The following is a 23,028-nucleotide window of genomic DNA, read 5'->3' as shown; positions in this document are numbered from 1 at the left end:
AAAGTGCAATAATAAAATGAACGCAAGTTAATGGAATTATTATGCAAAACTGGCAACGCTCGCAAGCCGAAGTCCAAGAACATACTTTCTCGATACCAAATGTTTTATGTTGTAAGCGGTTTTCTACATTCGCTCATGACATCAGGAAGGCACGTTCCTTTCTTCCATTTGAGAGTTCTGGAGGTCACTGGGCCTTCCGGGGAACGCAATGCAGCACAAATGTTTTGAAATGCTTCCCCACATCTGCCTCCATACGACGTTTCTCTCTGAGCTCTGCAGGCAGATTTTGCATACTGATTTGTGTATTCTTTTCTCTATTTCTGAGGACTCATTTCATATTTGACACCAGATGGGTAAACGGTAGGCTAACTAGCACAATGAAACTCTTGTTGGTTTCTCTGCTTCTCCGGGGAGCTTTTCTTCATGCCTTCGGCTCGATGCGCCACGCAGCCTCCGAGTTTCAGCTGGAAGGAGAATATCTGTTGGGCGGACTGTTTGATATTCATCATGATAGTTCTGCTGTTGCACAAAACAGACCAAAAGGAATCGACTGCTCCAGGTGAGTCTTACAATATGTCTGAAAGGATGTTTTGGATATTTTCTGAGCTGAAAAATAATGGGACACCTTGGTGTGTGTTAACACATCACCGATTACCCATTCACGTTTTGCATTAGCTTTTAGGTCAGCGGATAAAACTCGTTCCTTTTTCCCCATGAACATTTTAATCATTTGCTCTATTTTCAAAGTTTAAGAACATCAAGTCTCCATTATTGACCTTGGTCCTTGTTCCATTATTATCTTGTTCTAGATTAATGTCTGCACAGGCAGTGAATCAAGAAACTAATTCTCAAATGATCTCACTTTCCTCCCTCTGTTCTCAGTCGACCCTTGATTCTGTCAAGCTATCGGAGGTTTCAGTTGATGAGATTCTCAGTCGAGGAAATCAATAACTCCACAAGCCTCCTGCCAAATGTATCTCTGGGCTATGATATATTTGACCACTGCTCAGATGCACACAATTTCCCGGGCATTTTGAAACTCCTCTCAGTCGATGGCATGATCCAGCCTTGGAGCAAAGAACCCAAGAGCGTGTCCAAGGTGATCGCGTTGGTCGGCCCTTACACAAGCCCTCAGGCCCTGGCGATAGCCCCACTGTTCATGATGGATCTCATTCCTATGGTACGTGTTCCAGATACATCAAGTGATTCAAGAAAACTGTTTTACATGCATTTAAAAAAAATTTAACGGGTTTCAAATTGAACTCTGAGTTAAAAAATACATGGTGTCATCTATTGATTGCAAAATGTGTTTTAACGTTACCTTTGAGTATTTGTCACTGAAATTGTGAACTTTTTTTCTCCATTTCTCTTGACAGGTCAGTTATGGAGCTGCTAGTTCGATCTTTTCAAGAAAACAGAAATTTCCCTCGTTCCTCCGAACAGTGCACTCCAATAAAGACGTCATAGAAGTGATCGTTCATATCATGCAACACTTCAACTGGCGCTGGGTTGCATTCCTTTACATTGATGATGATTATGGAAATGATGGCCGGGAATTGTTCATGAAGAGGATTAACAACACTGATATATGCATGGCATACACCAAAGGCCTCAATCAATACACAGATCACTCTCAAATATTCAGACAGATAGAAAGACAGAAGATCGGTATCATCATTGTTTTTGCTCCTGAATGGACTGCCGAAGCTCTCATCGAGTCCGCTATGCAACTCAATGTCACGAACAAGGTGTGGATAGCAGGGGACGCCTGGTCCTTAAACAAGAAGCTCCGCAGGAAGAAAGGAATCAAACATATCGGAACTGTAATTGGGGTTTCTGAGCCAAAATTGACCATTCCAGGTTTTAAGGATTTCATCTATTCTTCCAAAAAACCGACTCATTCTAAAAATGCAAGACAAAATGTGTTTTGTAGTCAGGTTAGCAACTGCAGCGGCTTGACTCCAGAAGAAGTCCTCGCTGTGGACCCATCTTTTAATGTTCCTGTTTATTCTGCTGTGTATGCCATCGCTCATGCCTTACACAATACCTTGCAATGTGAATCAGGCAGGTGTAATGGCAATATTACAGTATACCCACATATGGTAAGTGTGCACATATTCTGGCAATATATATAATTATTGAATTTGTTCTCACCATCTGATTCTTGCCAATATATTTTCTTAAAGACAAGCCCATCTTCACCTAATCATATTCATCGTAAACAAATGAAGTTGTCTGTACTTTGTGTTCCCACATCAGGTTCTCGCAGAGCTGAAGAAGTCCAACTTCACTCTTTTAAACCAAAGTGTTGCATTTGATGAGAATGGTGACCCCAACTATGGATCCTATTCGATAGTTTTCTGGAACCAAAATGGTGATGCAGAGGAGATTGGCTTTTATCATTTTCGCCCAACGATCCATTTTATCAACAACAGCCAAATCCAGTGGTACACAGAGGAGAACGTACGTTGTGTTTCCCTACAACGGATTCATATGCTATAAGTTGATTTTAAAATACCTTGTTTTCCCACTTTTGCAAGTGTGTGTGTGTGTGTGTGTTTTTTCTCATGGTGTCATTTGCAGGGGACGTCTCTAGATGTTCGGTTCAGTGTAGATAGGAAATACTGCCCCCTGTCTATAGTTTGCCTCCAGGCCTCATGGTATTATCTCCCACTTATCTTTAAATAATTGTCTTGTCCAGGTGCCTACTTCACTGTGTTCCCAAGAATGTGATGTAGGATTTGCAAGAAATCAAATTGGAATCCACAAATGCTGCTTCAATTGTCACATCTGTGAGAAGGGAACTTATATCAACAAAACAGGTACATTATTTTACAGAGAAAGAGAATGAGTAAAAAGCAGTGCTGTCTTTTTGGTCTTGATGTGAGCCCATTTTAGACTTTTAACCTTCCTCTTGTGTTAGGGTCGGCACCGACCCGTTTTAGGTTTTAAATGCATGAAAGAACCACATAAATTTGTTTATTTTCATCAAGGCTTTTTGACTTTGTCAGGAACCTCTATTTCAACAAAATAAAACAAAAACATTTTGTTTCACTAAATTATGAAATGCTCTGGTTGAAATTATGACCTTTGTGCTGTTAGGGTCGGTTTCGACCCGGTTATAAAAATAAGATTATAAAGCAATAATTAGAGCCCAAACTGAAATCATAAGTGCACTGTCAGCCAACACAGTGACAGCCAGCTCCTCTCCCAATCATGTGAGCTTTAGGGGATTCTCATTTTGCATTGTTATCTACAGAATCTACAGATTTACACAGGTAAAGCTGCGAGTGGCATCCCTGAGAAAAAGGAATACATGTGGTCCTCGATATGACTACTGGACTGCAGGGTCACAATATCACTTGTGACAATTTCTTTACCAGCTATGACTCAGGCCACCTGATTCTAAAAGAAAGAGGTGTGAGGTCTGCCCAAGTAAGGACAGAAGGACACACGCATTGTGCTTCAAACTGCAAGAAATATCTCTGCAAAGAACACACTAAAAGTGTAACTTTTTGCCACACATGCATCTAAACACACACGTACACATGCAAGTTCTTGCACACAGAGACTTTACTCTGATTTAGTTTTTTATTAGTTTTGAAACTAGTAATTGATTTCTATTGGTTTGATTTGCTTGATTGGTTGTTTGTTTGACCTGGCAAATCTATATTTTGTGTTATGACTTCTTCTGCTTTTTATTTTGTGTTTGTATTCAAGTTCTATTGCTGAAAAAAATACTTTTTAGCCTTTTTCTTGAAGTAAATATATATGGGTCGAAATTGACCCTAACACCATAAATGTTACTATAGTTAATAATATTAAAATTAAAAAATAAATAAAACAAATATATTTCATAGATGTGTTCTAATACCACTCAGTAATAGTCAGGGAACACAACAACCCTTTATTTATTTAAATTATTCTCTTGAGGTTCATTTTACCATTTTTAAAATTGAAATATGGTATACTGACAAAGAAAAGGCCTAGAAGCCCACACCAAAAATATTAAAACCAATATTTTCATGGATAAGGAAGCCTAACAAGGTAACCAAGAGATGAGAAACAAATTGGATGATAGATAATTGTTGTTAGTGTATTTTACAGCTGATTTAAGACACGGGTCAAAACCGACCCGTTTACATAAGAGATGGTAACAGAAAGCTAGCACAGGAGGAAGGTTAAATATGTGAATGGTGTTCTGGGAATCCCCATTATAAGCCAGACAGAAACAGCCAATGAGCATTCGGTCAAATGCCATGCCACTTGTAGCACAGTGCCGGTGCACGGATGGCCACGCTAAATGTACTTGAGGATACAGTTTAGTTCATACAGTATAACAAATTAAATGTCGGACACAGATTTTATATTTGTTTACCCACAGAGGATTTCTCAAAAGTGAACCTACCTTTTCTTTCTGTTTCAATCTCTCGTGTTGAACAGAGGATCCCTACAGGTGCATCAGCTGTCAGGAAACGGAATGGTCTGAACCAGGAAGTACGTCATGTGCTCTGCGGCTGGTGGAGTACGTCCCGTTCACAGACAGCGCGGCGATGATGATCATGGTGGCAGCCGGGGTCTTGGTGGGCCTCACACTCGCCATGTCCGCTCTCTTTGCCATCAACTTCAACACGCCTGTTGTCAGGTCTGCCGGGGGACCGATGTGCTTCCTCATCTTTAGCTGCCTCAGTCTGTGTAGTCTCAGTGTGTTCTTTTACTTTGGTAAGCCGACCACTTCCTCCTGCATCTTAAGGTTCTTACCGTTTCTCTTGTTTTACACGGTTTGTCTCGCATGTTTTGTGGTGCGCTCGTTTCAAATTGTTTATATTTTCAAAATGGCCGCCAAGTTCCCCATGCTCCACAGCTGGTGGATGAAATATCACGGACAATGGCTGCTCATCACTGTGGCATTTGTTGCTCAGGCACTCCTACTTCTTTTTGGCTATACTGTTGGCCCTCCCAAGCCCTACAATGAAACACTCGAGTACCCAGACAAAATCATACTTGGTTGTGATATTAATCTCAACGCCTTCTCCGGTCCTGTGATTTTACTTTTATTGTTGTGCTCTCTTTGCTTTATTTTCTCCTACATGGGAAAAGACCTTCCTAAAAATTACAATGAAGCCAAAGCAATAACCTTCTGCCTGCTCCTGCTGATCCTCACCTGGGTCCTCTTTGCCACTGAGTACTTACTTTACCATGGCAAGTACATCCAAACACTCAACGCCCTGGCAGTACTCTCCAGTCTCTACTCCTTTCTGTTGTGGTATTTCCTCCCAAAATGCTACATCATCATTTTTCAATCATACAAAAACACACAGGAGTACTTCCAAGGTCTCATTCAGAATTATACCATCAGACAGTAGCTTGCTGCAGAAGAGGAGATGTGCTTTAGACCTGAATTCTTTCAATGAAATCACAATAATATTACTTTTTTAGAGTCGAATATCATATTTTAAATCTGTTTATGGTTTTTTTTAACCCTAATTAGGTTGATTCTTTATATTTTGTTGTTTTACACAGGGGTGTTAGAATCTTGAGATTAACTATCACAATATAGAGTCAATAACATTTAAAATATAGGCTCTCTTAATGTTGTGTTCGCATCACATCCGTGCTTAGGACATGAACTAAATGCTAACATCAGCATGTTTATATAATATACTCATGATCAGTGGCGGTTCGTCCACAGGGGGCGCTAGGGCGCCGCCCCTCTTAAAATTTGGAGATGAAATAAAAAAATGAACAAAAATATCCTGTCAAAAAACATTATATGCCAAATCATTTAAATAGTAAATATACCGTGTTGACGCGCTAAATGTGTGTGGGAGACCGTAAGCCCCTGTCAACAACCACTTAAATTAATGTGAACAAATATAATATATCGCCATTATCACGGAGAGAAGCCCCTCCCCTTTTTCGAGGCGCTGGTCTAACGTGTGTGTGCGGCATCGATACAACATTTCAGTCGTTTTGGCAATGACCGGCTTCACATTGGCGGATGAAACCGGGAATCTTGGGGCGCATAAATGTGCGCACGCGATTGGATTATTCGGCAGATCAGAGACCCGTATGTTCCCTCATCCCATAGAGCAGTGTTGCCAGGTCCGCGGTTTTCCTGCGGAATCGGGCCACTTTTGAAGTGTTGCGCGGGTTGAATTTGTTGTTCTTGGTTCGGACTTCGGGTAGACCTATTTTGCATGCAAATTACATGAATATCTTTAAATAAAAATCCATATTTTAAATGAAATAATTTATTCATACCCAAATCCTACCAAACTGACTCCAGATCAGCACGTACACATTTTATTTATGATAATATACTGTATCTAATTACACAAGGCCATTTTAGGACCTAGGTGAAATAACTTGAGGGAAAACTGCTTTTAATGCTGGCAAACTAAACATATGTTGTTACTTTGTAGATATTACAATACATTTGGCAATGATAGCAATGCTGTTGGACTTTAAAAGCAGTGTATATGGTTTGGCACGGGCATATTTTGAGTTCTGATATTGGGCTGGTTTTGGGCTGGTTGTGTCACACAGACCTGGCAACCCTGCTGCCCAGAGCTCCACGGAGGTACGCGAGCAACATAGCTAGCAGAAGCTTTATGTTAGTATGGCGTCGGCGACTGAAAACTCTGGTATCTCTACACCAAACACCTTTCAATCGACGGTCAGATATTGACAAGAAGAGGCTGAAAGAGTTGGGACCCGAACATCCAGATTAAAAAATTCTGCAGCAAAGCGCTGACCGCGGGAGGACGTACACCGGAGGTTCTCCTCAAGCCTATATGCTAACCGGAGCTGGTTAGGTCGATGCTCCATGAGGAATTCGTTTTTGTTTCCCTGTCTGTTTTCCAAAGTCCTGGGACGGAAACTCTCTGGACTACAACGGGTGAGGGATCTACAGAGCTTCAGATAAGTCTAAAGCACTAGTCTTGCCGCAGTTATCTTGCAGACAACTGGCATCGAAAACACACACAAAAAAGTTGAAAAAACAGACACATTCCTCCAAGAGCTACTTTACTTTTCTTTACATAGTGTGGGTCTGTCAAAAAGTTAGAAAATGCACTCTCTTTTTTTTGTTTTTTTGTATTATATTTTTTTTTTTTTGTTGTGGTTTTATTAATTGTTTTTTTTTTTTTTTTTTTTTTATTTTTTTTTATTTTTTTATTTTTTTTTTTATTTAAAAATGGATGGAAAAATTTCTTTCTGTTGTTCTTCCTGCCCCCTCTCCGTTCCTCCCTCACAATGGTTTTATATTGCCGAGGTGAGTTTGAAAAAACGATTTTTTTTTTTTTTATATATTTCTTTAATAAAATTAACCGTTTATGTTACATACAGTAATGGAAATTTTATACGATCGGCGTCCAGCCTGTCGTGTCATTTAGACTGTCAAAATATACGTTTGGTGGCGGTTTCATTATTAGGGTCTCTGTTTTCCCTTTGTATGTTTATGTCATGGTTTTTGATGAGAATTTATAGCTGAGAAGTGGAAGTGCAGAGACAAATCAGAAGGCAAATGTGTGTGTTCTGTTGTCTTCTGCAGAATAAATAAGTGCTGGGAAAATCCACCATCTGAGCCGACTTCTTCCATGCCCGTTCCACATCAGTTACATCTGCTCTGAACCTCTTTCATGTGAGGGTGAAACTCTTTTATTTTGCAAACCTCTGAAACCCAACCCAATGTTCCTTAAAGCTGCTCTGAACCTCTCATGCCCAAAGTTACAGTGTGTTGATAGTTGTTGTTGGACAGTGTTGAGCACGCTGTGTTCTTGAAATAAAGCTTTGTTTTTTACAATATTCTACTCAAAACCTCTCTTCTTCTCATTGTTGAGTGCTATTTAAACCACTGCGCCCCCCCCCAAAAAAATGTCACCAGCCGCCACTGCTCATGATAGTGCTGCAGGGTTACTGTATTGTTGATGACCAACCCAGAAGTTAGCACACCCCTGGTTCCCTTGAAAAAGACACAACTGGAAAACCTCGTGATACTTCCACATTGTGTTCACCAAGATAGTCTTCACAAATAAATGTGTAAGCGTAAATACAACGGGCAGAAGTAAAAAAAAAAATAACATTAGGCAATAAACAAACTACACTATGATCGCATGACTTCCCATCAATAAGATGAAGGTGTGATAATGTCTATTAGACACTTGTTCGCAACAGCCTTTTTAAAGATATATAAAAGCTACAAATAACACACCTTTTTCTTTGTTTCATACTTTTCTTATGATATGTGTTACTCATACTGTTATACACATAAAGTTAAGCCCTGCACTGATTTTGATGTAAAGCAATTATATAACAGTTGTTGCTGCCATATTGTTTTTTGTTGTTGCTTTATTTTATCTTTGAGGAAACACAAGGGGAATGTATACATGCAGTTCTGCCATTGAACACAGGGTGGAGCAGTACATGCAAATATGCACAAGTGCCTGGTGATGAGAATCAGGTGTGGACAGGAAGCTAACAGTTTTTGATCATTTCGTATCCTGTCACTTCTTATCACGTTGTGTTTTATCCTGTCACGCAGGCACGTGCACAGATAGAGCCCTAGTGGTGCTCAAGCACCAGCCCTTTTGCCCTGGATGAGAAAAGTGCCCTTTTTGCTGGAGCCACTTTTTTTATTCATCAGTATTTAAGAATAAAAGTTACTCTTTCTGTCATCAAGTCCCCCCAAATGTGTTTTAATATCCGACGGGGCATTTATCTGAGAACTTCGCCCCGACATGCTCCGCGGCGCTCACGAGCTCACGTGCCCCCACCCCCTCCCTCCTCCTCCTCCACTTCCTCCTCTGCGCAGTGCTCCTCGCGCCACCAAACGGCTGCACCTCCTTCTCCTCTGACCCGCAGCATCAGACACACAGGTCATGACGGTGTTCGTCCCCTGACGTTGTTTTGTGATAAATCAACCACAAAATTAGCGCTGCTGAAAACATGACGTCACAAGTACTGGTCCGACTTTTCCTAAACAAATAAACAAACAAAAACTCACGAAATCCGTGATTTCAAAGCCTTGCAGCTGTTTACTGACGTTAGTTATGTTTAGAGAATAGAGGGAGAGAGAGTGAAGAGAGAAGAATGAGAGAGAACAGAGAGAGTGCATTCTTATTCCGTTCTATTTAACAGGGCTAGTCTAGTATTTGCGTGGCCAGACTGATAAAAAAATCACAAGGCCTCTCTGGTATTGTTCAGAGGGATGTCTGTTGATGTCTATCAATATCGCTCATTTTGAAAATGACGTAAGAGGGCAAAACTGATCCGTATCAGACCAGCGAGGAGGGCAATATGTGGCTGGCATGACGACCCATTAGCCAATCAGAACGCTTGTACTGTTGCTATATATAATAATTCATCTTTATTCATAAAGAAAATGTAAGCAAGCAGTCTGATGCTGCCCAGAGGAAACGCAGGTCGAGGATGTATTGCATCATCAGTGCAATGCTGCTTATGCTTCAACTCTGTCAGAATTCTTTTTGTGGCATTGGGTGCCCTTTTTTTTGGTTTGAGCACCTGCCCCCCAAAATTTCTGTGCACGTGCCTGCTGTCACGTCATGTCATATCCTGTCACGTCGTGTCCTGTCACATCATGTGACATCATGTCTTATCCCCTCATATCATGTATTATCCTGTCATGTCATGTGACATCATGTCTTATCCTGTCATGTCGTGTCTCAACCTAACCTCATAGGACAAGAGGCACACTGTGTGAAGTGTTCTGTTGAGATAAATATTAGGTATACCGTCAGGCTGCGTATCTCTTTTATATGCTTCCATCTTTTCTCCATATCTGTATTAACATGTATCTTCATGGACACATGAATGCTCCATTTATATAAATGCAATGTAATTATATCTAAATATGTGTGTTGCACTGTTAAATCTTTTTCTTTCATACAAGTCCAAATGCTGTACACATTTGAAATGGGTTGTCCCAGTAATATTAAAACCTCTACCCTCAAACCACTTCATTTTCAAAGTGTACTTATTTATACACACACACTAATTAATGTAATATGTTTTGATTGCATCAGTCCTGTAATTACTTATTATAATGACTAATGTCATCATTATACAGTAATACACCTTTAATGAAGTCCCTGCTTTATGCAAGGGAGTGGTAGTTACAAGAAGACTAGGTACTGTATGTTTAGGGGTTTGTGATTTAAAACAAATTCTAATAATTGTATCTACCAAGTGACCAGCCGTAGTTCTTTTCACCTTGTGATTCTGTGTGTGAATCCTCATGGCCAAATGTGGTCCTGAAGACACCTACTGTATCAGGAATTATCACAGAGGTGGTTGTGTCGACTTCTGCAGGTGTGTTTAGTCCGTCTGTGAACGCGTTTTGTCATCGCAATAATGTTGCAAGCATGCATGATGCAGTCACGAAGATCAAACTGAAGGCAGAGTTTGAAGATGAGTGGTCCGAGCTAGGATGACTGAAGTAAGGGTGTCAGGAAGTGGGCCACTCGACGCCTCTTGTCCCATCTGGTGTTACGACTGATGTGATCCCATCACAACAGGGTCTCTAATTATAGTTATGCTTTCCAAACTACATGTTACCCCATATAAGCTTATTGTTGTACTTTAGTATTTTTGTAAAATTATTTATTTATTTTTAATTATATATTTATTTTTACTTGACTATATGTGGGAAGGTGGCCATCAGACCACCTTTCTGTATTGGTCAGTCAGGCAAAGAAAGACACGGTTTATAACATAAGGGTCAGTGGTTACCTAAATTATAAATACATAAATGGTCATGAGATGCTCCTAAACTATTGCACTTGAAGATGAGTATTTATTTTCTTACTATCATTTGCAATTTGAGCATAAACATGAAAAATGTGTAATTAAAGATTGAGATGGACAGAAACGGACCAAAAAAAGAAAAGCGTATTACATTTACAAACCTAGTAACTTTTCAGTTAAATGTCACATTGTTGATTAGCAAGTGATCTGTTCACCGAAACCTATTGTAAAGTTATTTACTCACCTCATGTGGCTTCCAAAAAACAACTTATGATTTGTATTAACCACAACATGACCTGAAAAACTATATCTCTCCCGTAGATGAGGGCCCATCCCTTAGAGCAAGGAGTTTCACCCTTTGCATCAACAGGTTGGCTGAATTCAAACTTTGGTGAGTCTTTTGGCTCATGGCCCAGCCATCGATCATTGTCATGCAAATGATCTCTTTCCAAAGGAACTGTGTGGTCAAAGCTCAAGTCATGCAGAGCTTATTTGAGAGAGGATGTAGCATTTTAGCATAACCCAACGATACCTGGTTGAATTTATGAAAAAATGTGGGTGTATTTGCTTGTGGCCGTGGGCGATCTTACAACCTCATCTGGACTTCCTCCCTGTCATCCACAAATAATCTCAAGAGAAAAACTTGTATTCAATATTACAACTTTTCATTAGACTTCAAAGAATTTCACTTTGAATGGCTTTCGTTATTGTGACAAAGCTTTGAGCAGTTTAAGCCACTGTAAAAAAATTTTTTTTTGAAATCTATCAAGGAGAAACCTTCTAATTGTTTGCACGCTGATCAAGGCCCCATGTCTCTGTGTCAACAAGTGACTGTCACGCCTGATGTCACAGGTAGCGAGGTGCAGGAGCTCATTTTCCCAGCTAAATGCTCCTCTCTCTCTCTCCCTCGGCTCCCAGCTGCTCAACCAGCTCCTCTCCTCTTCTCCCTCTGCCTCCTCTTGCTCAGTGTGTTTCATGTATAGTTATCTGAGTTTATTTGCTAGGTTGTTCCCTATGCAGTAGGTTAGATGCGGTTGCTAGGTTGGAGCTCAGTTCTTGCTAGGTTGAAGTGGCCAGCCGCTGGCGCTGCCTACAGCTATGCTAGGTAACCGCCCTTTCCCGGCTCAGCCCGTGGGTCGCAGTGGTTCACGTTGGTGTTAGCCCGCCAGCACAAGCCCGCAGCGCGCATACACTTAGCAGGTCGCACCGTTGAACCAGTCCCAGCGGCACAGCTGCTCAACCGCTCCACGCTCAGAATCACACCCGAGCGAGAACACGCCTGCAATCGGGAGCCTATACCACCACCACGTTCGTCTGGGGGCCTTGCCAGGCGGAACGAGACACCCCCGGAAGCCCTGCTACGGTGATAAAGCGAGATACCAGGCGATTGTAATACATAAGCGGAGAACCGACTCTGCCCGCGAGCAGAATACTAAATTAATGTAATGACGGTGTGCTTCGCGCTTTCGTGAACGCTCGGCATCACTCTAATCTTGTGTGGAATCGGTGTGTTGCAGACAGACGAATTGTATTTCCCGCCGTTTCTTTCTATGCTTGCCCAGCGACGAATGACGGACGTAGTCAACTGGAAGACCAGCGAAACTTTGCTTGGACTTCACAGAAAGAATGATCTGAACGTGACCAACTGGAAGACTTTCGACGGGATTTGCCCATGTTGAGGAGAATATGACCAATGATCACTATATGAACATCCTGCACTGATGAGTTCAGAGGAGAACCGGGTCAGTTTGCACATGAACCTCTTCTCTCTTCCATTCGAGCACAGACCCTGACTTGACTTTTAGAGACTTTCTCCTTTCGTCCCATGTCAGTTATTGCCTAAATCAAAAGTAAGCAGATAAGGAGTTCCACATAATTAGATTAGTTTAACCAAATTCAATTATTTCAGAAGTAGTACAACAAAATAAAATAAACAAATTAAATTCTATAAATAAGCGATCTAAAAATGTGTGAAATGATATTTGAATAATATAATATATTCGACATCTCAAATTGTAAATGAACCTGGCTGAGCCATGAAATATGAAAATCTCTGAATATATCTGTGTTACTGAATGATTTAATATCAGATAATCACATTGATTCTGAACTGATCGCGAGGTCCAGTTGGAGCCAGTTAGTGCCTATTAATTAATCTAAAAAGGAAATTACACTATAACACTACTGAAATCCTTTGTTCTAGTTTTTCACCAACAACAAAAACACTACAAAGCATTTGAAAGCCTTCAATTCAATGATTCTGTACCACCTACACAGGTCCATATTCAAAGATTCTGTCTTTTTCAAGTTTGGTTTATTCAAGTATTCAATATTATTGTTGATTATTGTTGGAGATTTTATGTTCCATGGGATGCTTATATTGTGGTTTCATTTGATCTATTTATCTGGTTGTTGTGTTTGATTGGCTTCTGTCACTATCCAGAAAACCCACTCACACTCACAGCTTTGGCTCTGAACACACTTCATTCTTTATATTGTTTGACATTGATTTTTCTGACCTCTTTCTGTCAACACTGAGCATTCAGCATTTAACCCTTCTTTTCTTACTAGTCATGTACTTCCGTATTTGTTGAGTTTCTAGTTGTCTCTATATGTCAGTAGAAAAGTGAGCTTCTTTTAATTAAAAAGATGAAGTTGTGATTCGATCAGAAAAAAGCCTCCCACATATGAGGACTCTACTGGTGATCTAGTCCGTGACAGATTGATCATCTTGTTGATAGGACAGTGAGTCTGAATATCTGAGAGGACTAGCCTGAGAGAAGAAGATGACGAAGGAGACAGTGAGGAAGGGAAGAAGCCAGTCTCTCTGAGCAACCCAGACCAAAGCTCCTAAAAAGAAGCTTGAACGCATATGTATGCTCAATCTCAAACGAAGAGGCCCGATCCTTAGAATAGTCTAGAGAGAACGCTTAGTTTGGGCCAGAAGTCTTAAAACATAGCCAGCCTCCATCCGTAAAATAAAAAAAAAAACGCCCCTCTCCTTCAGCACTGCAGCCAGTAGCCAGGCTGACAGAGTCTCTGTGTAAGCGAGCCGATATAAATTACAGTAATAGTGGTATGAACTGATTTTCTTTAATATTTTAAAGATTTTAACTATTAGGAGATTATTAATAATCTCTTGCTAATAAGTCTCAATCCTCTGTCTAAATGAGATGCCCTTTCTCTATGCCCTGGTTGGTATTTTTGGGTTTTTTTTGCATCAAACGTGACCAATTATTTTTTTTCTTTTACTTTTCTCCCTCACGTCCTGACCACCCTTCGACCAGGTCCCTTGTTTAAAGACTTTTCCCCCTTTGCCTTTAATTGGCTTAGATATTAGTTATTAGTCTCTGCTAACAGGCCACGCTCCAATGTCAATTGGTGGCTGTTATTAAACCTCTCCTGAAGAAGCCCACCATCTCCCCTGAAGAGGAGTTGGCTCGAACCAGACCTCCCTCTAACCTCCTTTCCCACAAGAGATCCTTCCTTGTCAAATCCCTTGCTTTTGAAGACACATCATAATAGTTTATTTGAGAAATTTCAATCAGGAAAGAAAACACATCATCATAGAGGTGGCACAAAACACCAATTACAAATGACCTGAAACAGCACCGAGCCTCTCTGTCCCTCTCTTGTGGTCTTGTTAGACCTTAGTGCTTACCATTGACCCATTGACCCTGACATCCTGTTTGACCATGACGAGCGACATTTCAGGCACGGCACTAATCCTCCATGGTCATTTCCATTTAGTATTCAGGTTTTTGTTTGTATTTATTCGATGACCTCGACAACAACTAACGTTTAATAATCACGGAGATAACCACTAACGTTAATCCAAACCATTAAATTATTTTTACATGCTTCATTGCAAAATTAAACACTCCATATACTTTACTTTCATTGCTATTGACATGACACTAACCTTATATTCTATACAAAGGAGAAAGAGCAACTAATAACGATCAAAAAACGAAAAGCATGTTAAACTGTAAAAAAAAACATGACCTATAAACAACTTCTTAAACAAACTCAGAACCTAATACGTTTTAATGCACCCTGAGCAATTGTTAGAGACTGATTATCTGATGTGATTCCTACGAGATCAATTGCCCCTCCCACACACCACTGTAAAGAATCTTGCTTATATTTTTGATCGACTTGTCCTTTAACTATTCACAATCAAAACATCTTGATCACATTCTTTCATCATCAACTTTTAAAAAAAATCAGGCACATCATCAAAAAATCTTCAAAAAAAATTTGGTTCACGTGCTGCTTACCTCACATGTTGATTACTAACTCCTTATTAGCAGGTTGCTACTCTATCTCCTTTAGGTCCTCCCAGTTGATCCAGAATGCTGCAGCTCTGCTCTCTCACAAACCAAAGAAAGATCAACATCACTCCTGCACTAGCTGCTCTGCACTGCCTCCAAGTAAAATCAATCAAGAATCACTTTAAAAATTCTTCTCAAAACCTACAAAGTTGATTGGTATCATATCATCATATCTTAAGAGCACTATTGCTTTATTATCCCACACTCACGACCACGCCACTAAAATCGGAAATGGGACAGTTTCCTAGAGTCTTAAAAAAGTAGGAATAGGAGCCAGAGCTAAAGCAGCTTTTATTCTTACCAGCCCAATTCCTCAGAACCGGAGGCAGACACCCAGACTTAGGACCTAAGAGTTGAGAGAAGACCTCTTGAACTGACCTTTATTTATAGGGCTGGCTGAAGGTTGTTTGCCCTGGTCAGCCCTTGATATGCCTGCTAGGCTTTATAGCCGGGGGGACGTTATAGGAGACAATTAGTACCTCCTCTCTCCTTTCTCTCCTCTCCTTAAGGATGAATTTCTCAATCACAACGTTACTAACTTCTAAGTCTGCTTTTTTTTTTTGACTCTCATGGGGTCATCATGTCACCCCATGAGATCAGATAGATCCATCTATCTGCCTGATGGTGCTGTCAAATTGGAACTCCTGCCACTGACTCACTGACTGTCCTGTTGAGACTCCTCCTCTCCCTCCTCCCGCCATCTGCCTCCTGGATCTGATGGATCTCTCTCCATGCCTACTATAACTATTACTATTCATACACTCTGTCATTCATATATATTATGTATATAATTAACTCCTCCTTCTGTACACATTACATCATTTGCATCTGCATCTGTCCATCCTCCTCCTCCTCTCTCCCTCTGCTCTCCTTTTTTTTTTTTTTTTTTTGAAGGGTTAGGGTTGAGTTTTCCTTTTCCGATGTTTTGGGAGGGGCAGGTCTATGTGTGTAGATGTACAGATAATTCGACAAATTTGTAATTTGTGAAATTGGGCTATACAAATAAACTGAATTGAATTGAATGCGCAGAGAAACAGGCAGAGCTCAACATGAATAACAAAAGGCGCTCTTTAATGAGACAAAAGTTTACCAAAAAAACAACAAGGTCCAAAAAAGGGGCAGGCAGAGAATCAGGGTTCAGAGCAGGCAGGGTCAAAACAGGCAGGATCAGGAATACGCACGGACGACGGGAAAAACACAACAATCCAGCAACAGACAAGAGAAAGAGTGGCACAATGTATAGGGGGGGAAACACAGGTGTACGACATGAGACAGTAACGAGACGAGAGTGGCTGAGGGCAGGTGCAGGGAATTAAACAATCAAGGAGACACAGAGGAGACACAGAGTAGACAGAGGATACACAGAACAGAGCCTTACAGTGACAGTTTGCATGAAACCGTGCCTGCCTTTCACACGTTTATGCATAATTATGTGTCGTCTTAAGTACTGGGCCTGTGAGCTAGAGGTCAAGAAGAGGTTTGACAAGGTGAAATCAAAAGCGGGACGGACAATGTAAGGATCCTCCTAAACGGGGCAAGAATGATCTTATCTCACAGAGACCATGTCTGGACACGGCACAGTATGGGCCGCATCTTGGAAATGCTGCTTCCCTCCAACCTCCGTAAAGGGACTCCATGGTGAAAGCTGTCTGGAGGACGTCACAGCGGACCAGACTCAAACAAACAGCTCTCCGACTTCACGAGCTAACGTGGAGGGAACTGAGCCGAAACGTTGGCAGATAGCGGTTCAACTAACAGCGCTCACAACCACAACAGTGCTGATATAGGGTCAACTGTGACACCAGTAGCGTGTATCTTCACATAGCAGCAATATGTGTGTGCTGCAAGATTCTTGTTCAGATGGTCTTATATAACTTATTTTAACCACATCCCATTTGACCCGGCCATTTGCTGTAGACTGGGTTTAGATCTGCGTGAATACTAGATTCCCTTCTAAACAAAGGGGACCGGTCTAGTTAAGCTAACGTTCTTTATCCACCTCTCACGCTTTAATGTGCAAACAAGACCACGTCGTGGAACCATTGATATTGGCCCTGGGTTCAAACTGTTTAACACCCTGTCTATATGTCTATAGCTGGGATCCTATGATGACAGCACCTGTCTGTACAAGTGTGCTGATGAGGGAAGCGTTTGTAATATTGATGGGATGCTACAACTCTGTCCATGTTACTATCATATTGGGTAAATGGCCCTTTATAGTCTTTCAACAGGGCAGGGGCCACCTAACCAAACTACAATGTTGCTAAATGATTAATATGATTATTTTTGTATTATTTGTCGTGCCCTCTTTATAGTTTTGGGATTTTAATCTGGATCTGATCACATTTATGCAGAAATACGGAACATTCTGGAAGGTTTACACACCTTGTGTGGCACTGTAAATGGTACACGTGTCATCTTGGCTCAAGGATCAAGTAGCACCATTTTATTCATTTCAATTCAATTTACTTGATCGTAATGCTGTTCAACTCTGAGTAATCATCGCCGAGTCTGTGCAGCTATCTTTGCATACTGATTTGTGTATTCTTTGCCAACCAATTACAGGTATTCATTTATGACATCTGATGTCATGCATTTCCAAGTGCATGGAAATAAACATCTGTGGTCTGTGGTTATGAGCATCACATTGTTTCATAAAAGGTTGAGGGTACACATCAGACTGCTAAAAAAGTAATGACAACAATGAAACGTGTTCTTGCTTCTCTGTGTCTCCTGGGACTTTTTCTACATGCCTTGACTCAATGCACTTTCCCAGCCTCAGACTTTCAGCTGGATGGAGATTATATGTTGGGTGGAGTTTTTGATATTCATCATAGTGACACCACGTATCATGACAGACCCGAAGCCATGGACTGCTCCAGGTGAGTTTCATAATATATCTGGATAAATAACTGGTCAAATTTAAATTTATGACAAACTCCTAAAGTCACATTTAAGATATTAACTTTGAATGCTGGGTCAGGGCGACTCCCTCAACTTAATCCAATAATTATCAAAGTCACATTAAATCTTACTTCAGTACTTTCATAGTTTCCATATCTGGACAAAGTTCTGAAGACTAATAATGTTAACTGAACGTTAATCCTATTTTCCTGTTGTCACTTCTCTGTTCTCAGTCGACCCTTGGTTCTGTCAAGTTATCGGAAGTTTCAGTTGATGAGATTCTCAGTCGAGGAAATCAATAACTCCACAAGCCTCCTTCCAAATGTATCTCTGGGCTATGATATATTTGACCACTGCTCAGATACACACAATTTTCCAGGCATTTTTAAACTCCTCTCAGTCGATGGCATGATCCAGCCTTGGAGCAAAGAACCCAAGAGCGTGTCCAAGGTGATCGCGTTGGTCGGCCCCTTTTCAAGCACTCAGGTCCTGACGGTAGCCCCACTGTTCATGATGGATCTCATTCCTATGGTACGTTTTCCAACTATTGTGTTTCAAAAAATTCCCCTATGAAATCAGTAATTTAAACAAAGTTATTAACATTTTAAAACTTTTTCAATATTGTTACATTTGAGACTGTAATGTTGCTGAAAGTGATGACAATTTCTCTATCACCTCTTTATCAGGTCAGTTATGGAGCCTCTTTCTCTGCCCTCGGCGATAAAGAAAAGTTTCCCTCTTTCCTCCGAACAGTGCACTCCAATAAAAACATGATTGACGTGATTGTTCAAATTGTGCAACACTTCAACTGGCGCTGGGTTGCTTTTCTTCATAGTGATGACATTTTTGGTGAAGACGGACGAGATGTGTTCATCAAGAGGATTAGAGATACGGAGATTTGCCTGGCATACACTGCAGTACTCAATGCCCAAACAAATTACTCACTATTGTTCAAACAGATAGAGGCACAGAGGATACACATCATTGTTGTTTTTACTCCAAAAATGACTGCTGAAGATGTCATTAGATCAGCAATCAAACTAAATGTCACCAACAAAGTGTGGATAGCTGGGGACAACTGGTCCTTAAACAAGAGGCTTCACAAAGAGAAAGGAATCAACAATATTGGAACTGTCCTTGGAGTATCTCAGCCAGTGGTGACAATACCTGGTTTCAGTGATTTTATTTATTCTTCCAGAAAAAAGACACGTTGTAAAAATGCAAAACAAAATGTGTTTTGTAATCAAGGTTGCAACTGCAGCAGCTTGACTCCAGAAGAAATCCTCACCGTGGACCCATCTTTTAATTTTCCTGTTTATTCTGCTGTGTATGCCATCGCTCATGCCTTACACAATACCTTGCAATGTGGAGTTGATCAATGTAATGGCAATATTACAGTGCACCCATATATGGTAAGTGTTGTACTTTTTCACATTTATATAACAGCGTTAACGAGTAGAATGATGGAAGTCTGTCATAATTAAAAATATTGGCCACTTGTGTTTTGTCATCATATATATAAAACTTAACATCATCAAAGTATATTTACAGTTGCCTAGCAAGACATTTGAGGGACAGGAATAGTCTACAAGGTACCAAATAAATTTGAATAAGAAAAAGCATCACACAGGAATGTCTCCCTTCACAGAAGCATGTTAACAACGTATTTGATCAGTGTGAAATCAAATCAAGTGATGGTCATTTTAACTTTATGTACCCACATCAGGTTCTAGCAGAGCTGAAGAAGTCAAACTTTACACTTTTAAATCAACGTATCCACTTTTATGGGAATGGTGACCCCCAGTTCGGCTCCTATTCTATAGTTTTCTGGAACCACAGTGGTGATGTAGAGGACATTGGCTACTATAGATTTCAACCATCGGTTCATTTTCATATCGACGACGCCAACATTCAGTGGTACACAAAAGGAGAAGTAAGTCAAATTATTCTTATTACATGGGTGTGTGCATGTGTATGCAAAACAGTTTGTTAACAACAATGCCAGTGGGTGATCAAGGAAATAAGCAGGGCGTGGTGGTTCAGTGCCAGGATGTTGAACAAATACTGTTGAGAAATGTAAAAGTTGTAAATACTGTTGTTGACGGTCACTCCCCTTTTTTTGATTTACCTCCATAACTCACAGTATTCTCTTTTCTCTCCTTGTGTAAAATGGTTGTGTCCAGGTGCCTACTTCTCTGTGTTCCCCAGAATGTGATGTCGGATTTGCAAAAAAACAAGATGGAATCCACAAATGCTGCTTTAATTGTCACATCTGTAAGAAGGAAACTTACATCAACATCACAGGTGAGAGGAAGAAAATGAGTCAAAACAGTGGCCTTGATTAGAGTTCATTTCAGCATGTTTGTCCCCATAGCTGATGGTGTATAATTGTGTTAGTTGGACATATCTATATAGGATCTGATCTCCACTCCTCTGACCAATGAAATTACATCTAATAACTAAACGAATACCTCATGGATCACATGGACTATGTCCTTTTATCTTGGGGTGACTGTGCCTCAGTGCTAGAGCAGGTAGCCGGTCGGTCCATCCTTCAATCAGAGGATCGTCAGTTTGATCCCCAGCTCCGCTCGTCCGTGTCGATGTGTCCTTGGTGAAGACACATCAAATTGCTCCTGCAGGCTGTGCGTGCGGTGTAATGTGAATGGGTGAATGATGACATGTGATGTTAAAGGGTGTTGATTGTTTTTTTTTATTTTTTTTAATGGTTTATTTAATAAGGGACAGTGCACATTGATAAAAACATTGCAGTAAATGTGCCAGAGTTAGCCAAGAGGCTATTTTTCATCTGTAGTCCCATGGTTAGAAGACTAAAAAGCTACAGTCTGTGTACCATCATGCAACATCCTTGGCTTTAACAGAGGATCCCTACATTATTGTAGGTAAACGTATAAAAAAAGTGTAACGACCTCAGCCATCTCATATTTTATGTCAACCGTAATCTTAACTTTATTGTAAATCTATCCTTCTCTCATGTTGAACAGAGGATCCCTACAAGTGCATCAGCTGTAAGGAAACGGAATGGTCTGAACCAGGAAGTACGTCATGTGCTCTGCGGCTGGTGGAGTACGTCCCGTTCACAGACAGCGCGGCGATGATGATCATGGTGGCAGCTGGGGTCTTGGTGGGCCTCACACTCGCCATGTCCGCTCTCTTTGCCATCAACTTCAACACGCCTGTTGTCAGGTCTGCCGGGGGACCGATGTGCTTCCTCATCTTTAGCTGCCTCAGTCTGTGTAGTCTCAGTGTGTTCTTTTACTTTGGTAAGCCGACCACTTCCTCCTGCATCTTAAGGTTCTTACCGTTTCTCTTGTTTTACACGGTTTGTCTCGCATGTTTTGTGGTGCGCTCGTTTCAGATTGTTTGCGTTTTCAAAATGGCCGCCAAGTTCCCCATGCTCCACAGCTGGTGGATGAAATATCACGGACAATGGCTGCTCATCACTGTGGCATTTGTTGCTCAGGCACTCCTACTTCTTTTTGGTTATATTTTTGGCCCTCCCAAGCCCTACAATGAAACACTCGAGTACCCAGACAAAATCATACTTGGTTGTGATATTAATCTCAACGCCTTCTCCGGTCCTGTGATTTTACTTTTATTGTTGTGCTCTCTTTGCTTTATTTTCTCCTACATGGGAAAAGACCTTCCTAAAAATTACAATGAAGCCAAAGCAATAACCTTCTGCCTGCTCCTGCTGATCCTCACCTGGGTCCTCTTTGCCACTGAGTACTTACTTTACCATGGCAAGTACATCCAAACACTCAACGCCCTGGCAGTACTCTCCAGTCTCTACTCCTTTCTGTTGTGGTATTTCCTCCCAAAATGCTACATCATCATTTTTCAACCCCACAGAAATACCAATGAGTACTTCCAAGGTCTCATTCAGAAATATACCAAAACCATGAGCCAGTAACAGCTTCCAGTAAATCTCTACAGACAGAAAAGCAGATGTGCCTTTGTTCTTCTATCAATACTTTAGCCTTTAAGAGTACATTTATAATCTCTTTCTCTCAGTTTTTTACAAGAGTTGTAAACTAATACTTTACGCTTGTTTGCATTGTTTATTCTTGTTTTGAGAACTATATGAATAAAAAAGCCTTGAAATGAGGAAGAACCACTTTGGATTTTTGTGGCAAGAGTTTTTTCGGAGCTAGTGGGCAACATGTCCCTGGATTCAGTTAGATTAGGAGATTAATACTATTCTTATATGGAGAGCGGTATCAACTTTCTCATCTAATTTCCCGCAAGAACATGAAAAAACATCTTTCCTAAAATGTTGAATTAATTCTTCATTTTACCGACACATTTGAGTATCTTCACAGGTGACTTATCTTAAGTGTTACAATCAGAAGAAGGCAGCATATAAAGAAAGTGAATAGGTGGTGTGATGTCTTGAGAGGTCGGGGTCGGATGGTGAGGCGTGGTGCACAAATCAGGACAACAAGCAGTGGTTTACATCTAAAACTGTTGTATTTATCAAAGGTAAACTTAACTCCGGCAGAAAAGCCGTTACACAAAACAAACATAAGTAACCTTCTTGTTCATCTCCTCTGCTCCTCTCCTTTGTTCTCCCTCATGCCAGCTCTCTTCAGGTAATCATCTCTCTCTTTCAGCTGGGCAGCAGCCTTGGCTCCGCCTGCCCTGCTGACTATGGGGATTGTAGTTCATTAATTCAATTCAATTCAGTTTATCTTGTCTAGCCCATTATCACAAATTACAAATTTGCCTCAGAGGGCTTTACAATCCATACACATAGACATCCCTGTCCCAGGACCTCACATCGGATCAGGAAAAACTCCCAAACAACCCTTCACGGGGAAAAAAGGGAAGAAACCTTCAGGAGAGCAACAGAGGAGGACTCCTCTTCCCGGATGGACAGAAGCAAGAGATGGCATGTGTACAGAAGGAGTCATTACAGAGTTATAACACAATCAATGAGTATGACAGAGTGTTTGAAAAGTTGGTATGTTGGTATATTGGCATGGACCACGATCTAGACCTC

General features: G+C 40.8%; 2 protein-coding genes across 2 annotated transcripts; both read left to right on the top strand.

The window, feature by feature from the left end:
* The first annotated feature begins 437 nt into the window (after positions 1-437).
* Positions 438-12,134, top strand: LOC130199947 (taste receptor type 1 member 1-like). The gene is made up of 8 exons (XM_056423816.1): positions 438-559; positions 883-1,180; positions 1,377-2,102; positions 2,260-2,463; positions 2,702-2,822; positions 4,444-4,722; positions 6,870-6,896; positions 11,896-12,134. Exons 1-8 carry the CDS (start codon positions 438-440, stop codon positions 12,132-12,134), a joined length of 2,016 nt encoding a protein of 671 aa, XP_056279791.1.
* Positions 12,135-17,804: 5,670 nt separating this feature from the next.
* LOC130199758 (taste receptor type 1 member 2) lies at positions 17,805-21,939 on the top strand. Its single transcript, XM_056423498.1, has 6 exons — positions 17,805-17,983; positions 18,239-18,536; positions 18,692-19,417; positions 19,732-19,938; positions 20,189-20,309; positions 21,011-21,939. The coding sequence occupies exons 1-6, from the start codon at positions 17,805-17,807 to the stop codon at positions 21,937-21,939; spliced, it is 2,460 nt and encodes an 819-aa protein (XP_056279473.1).
* Positions 21,940-23,028: the final 1,089 nt, after the last annotated feature.

The sequence above is a fragment of the Pseudoliparis swirei genome, chromosome 9 (assembly GCF_029220125.1).
Source record: "Pseudoliparis swirei isolate HS2019 ecotype Mariana Trench chromosome 9, NWPU_hadal_v1, whole genome shotgun sequence".
In the NCBI taxonomy this organism is placed as follows: Eukaryota; Metazoa; Chordata; class Actinopteri; order Perciformes; family Liparidae; genus Pseudoliparis; species Pseudoliparis swirei.
The sequence above is the reverse complement of the archived record's forward strand: the minus strand, read 5'-3'. Positions and strand labels throughout refer to the sequence as shown.

Coding starts and splice junctions, on each gene's coding strand:
- LOC130199758 (XM_056423498.1), top strand. CDS start 17,805: ATGAAACGTGTTCTTGCTTCTCTGTGTCTCCTGGGACTTTTTCTACAT. Junction 19,418..19,731: donor TTACAGTGCACCCATATATG/GTAAGTGTTGTA, acceptor TACCCACATCAG/GTTCTAGCAGAGCTGAAGAA. Junction 19,939..20,188: donor AGTGGTACACAAAAGGAGAA/GTAAGTCAAATT, acceptor GGTTGTGTCCAG/GTGCCTACTTCTCTGTGTTC.
- LOC130199947 (XM_056423816.1), top strand. CDS start 438: ATGCGCCACGCAGCCTCCGAGTTTCAGCTGGAAGGAGAATATCTGTTG. Junction 560..882: donor AAAGGAATCGACTGCTCCAG/GTGAGTCTTACA, acceptor CTCTGTTCTCAG/TCGACCCTTGATTCTGTCAA. Junction 6,897..11,895: donor ACGGAAACTCTCTGGACTAC/AACGGGTGAGGG, acceptor TTCCCGGCTCAG/CCCGTGGGTCGCAGTGGTTC.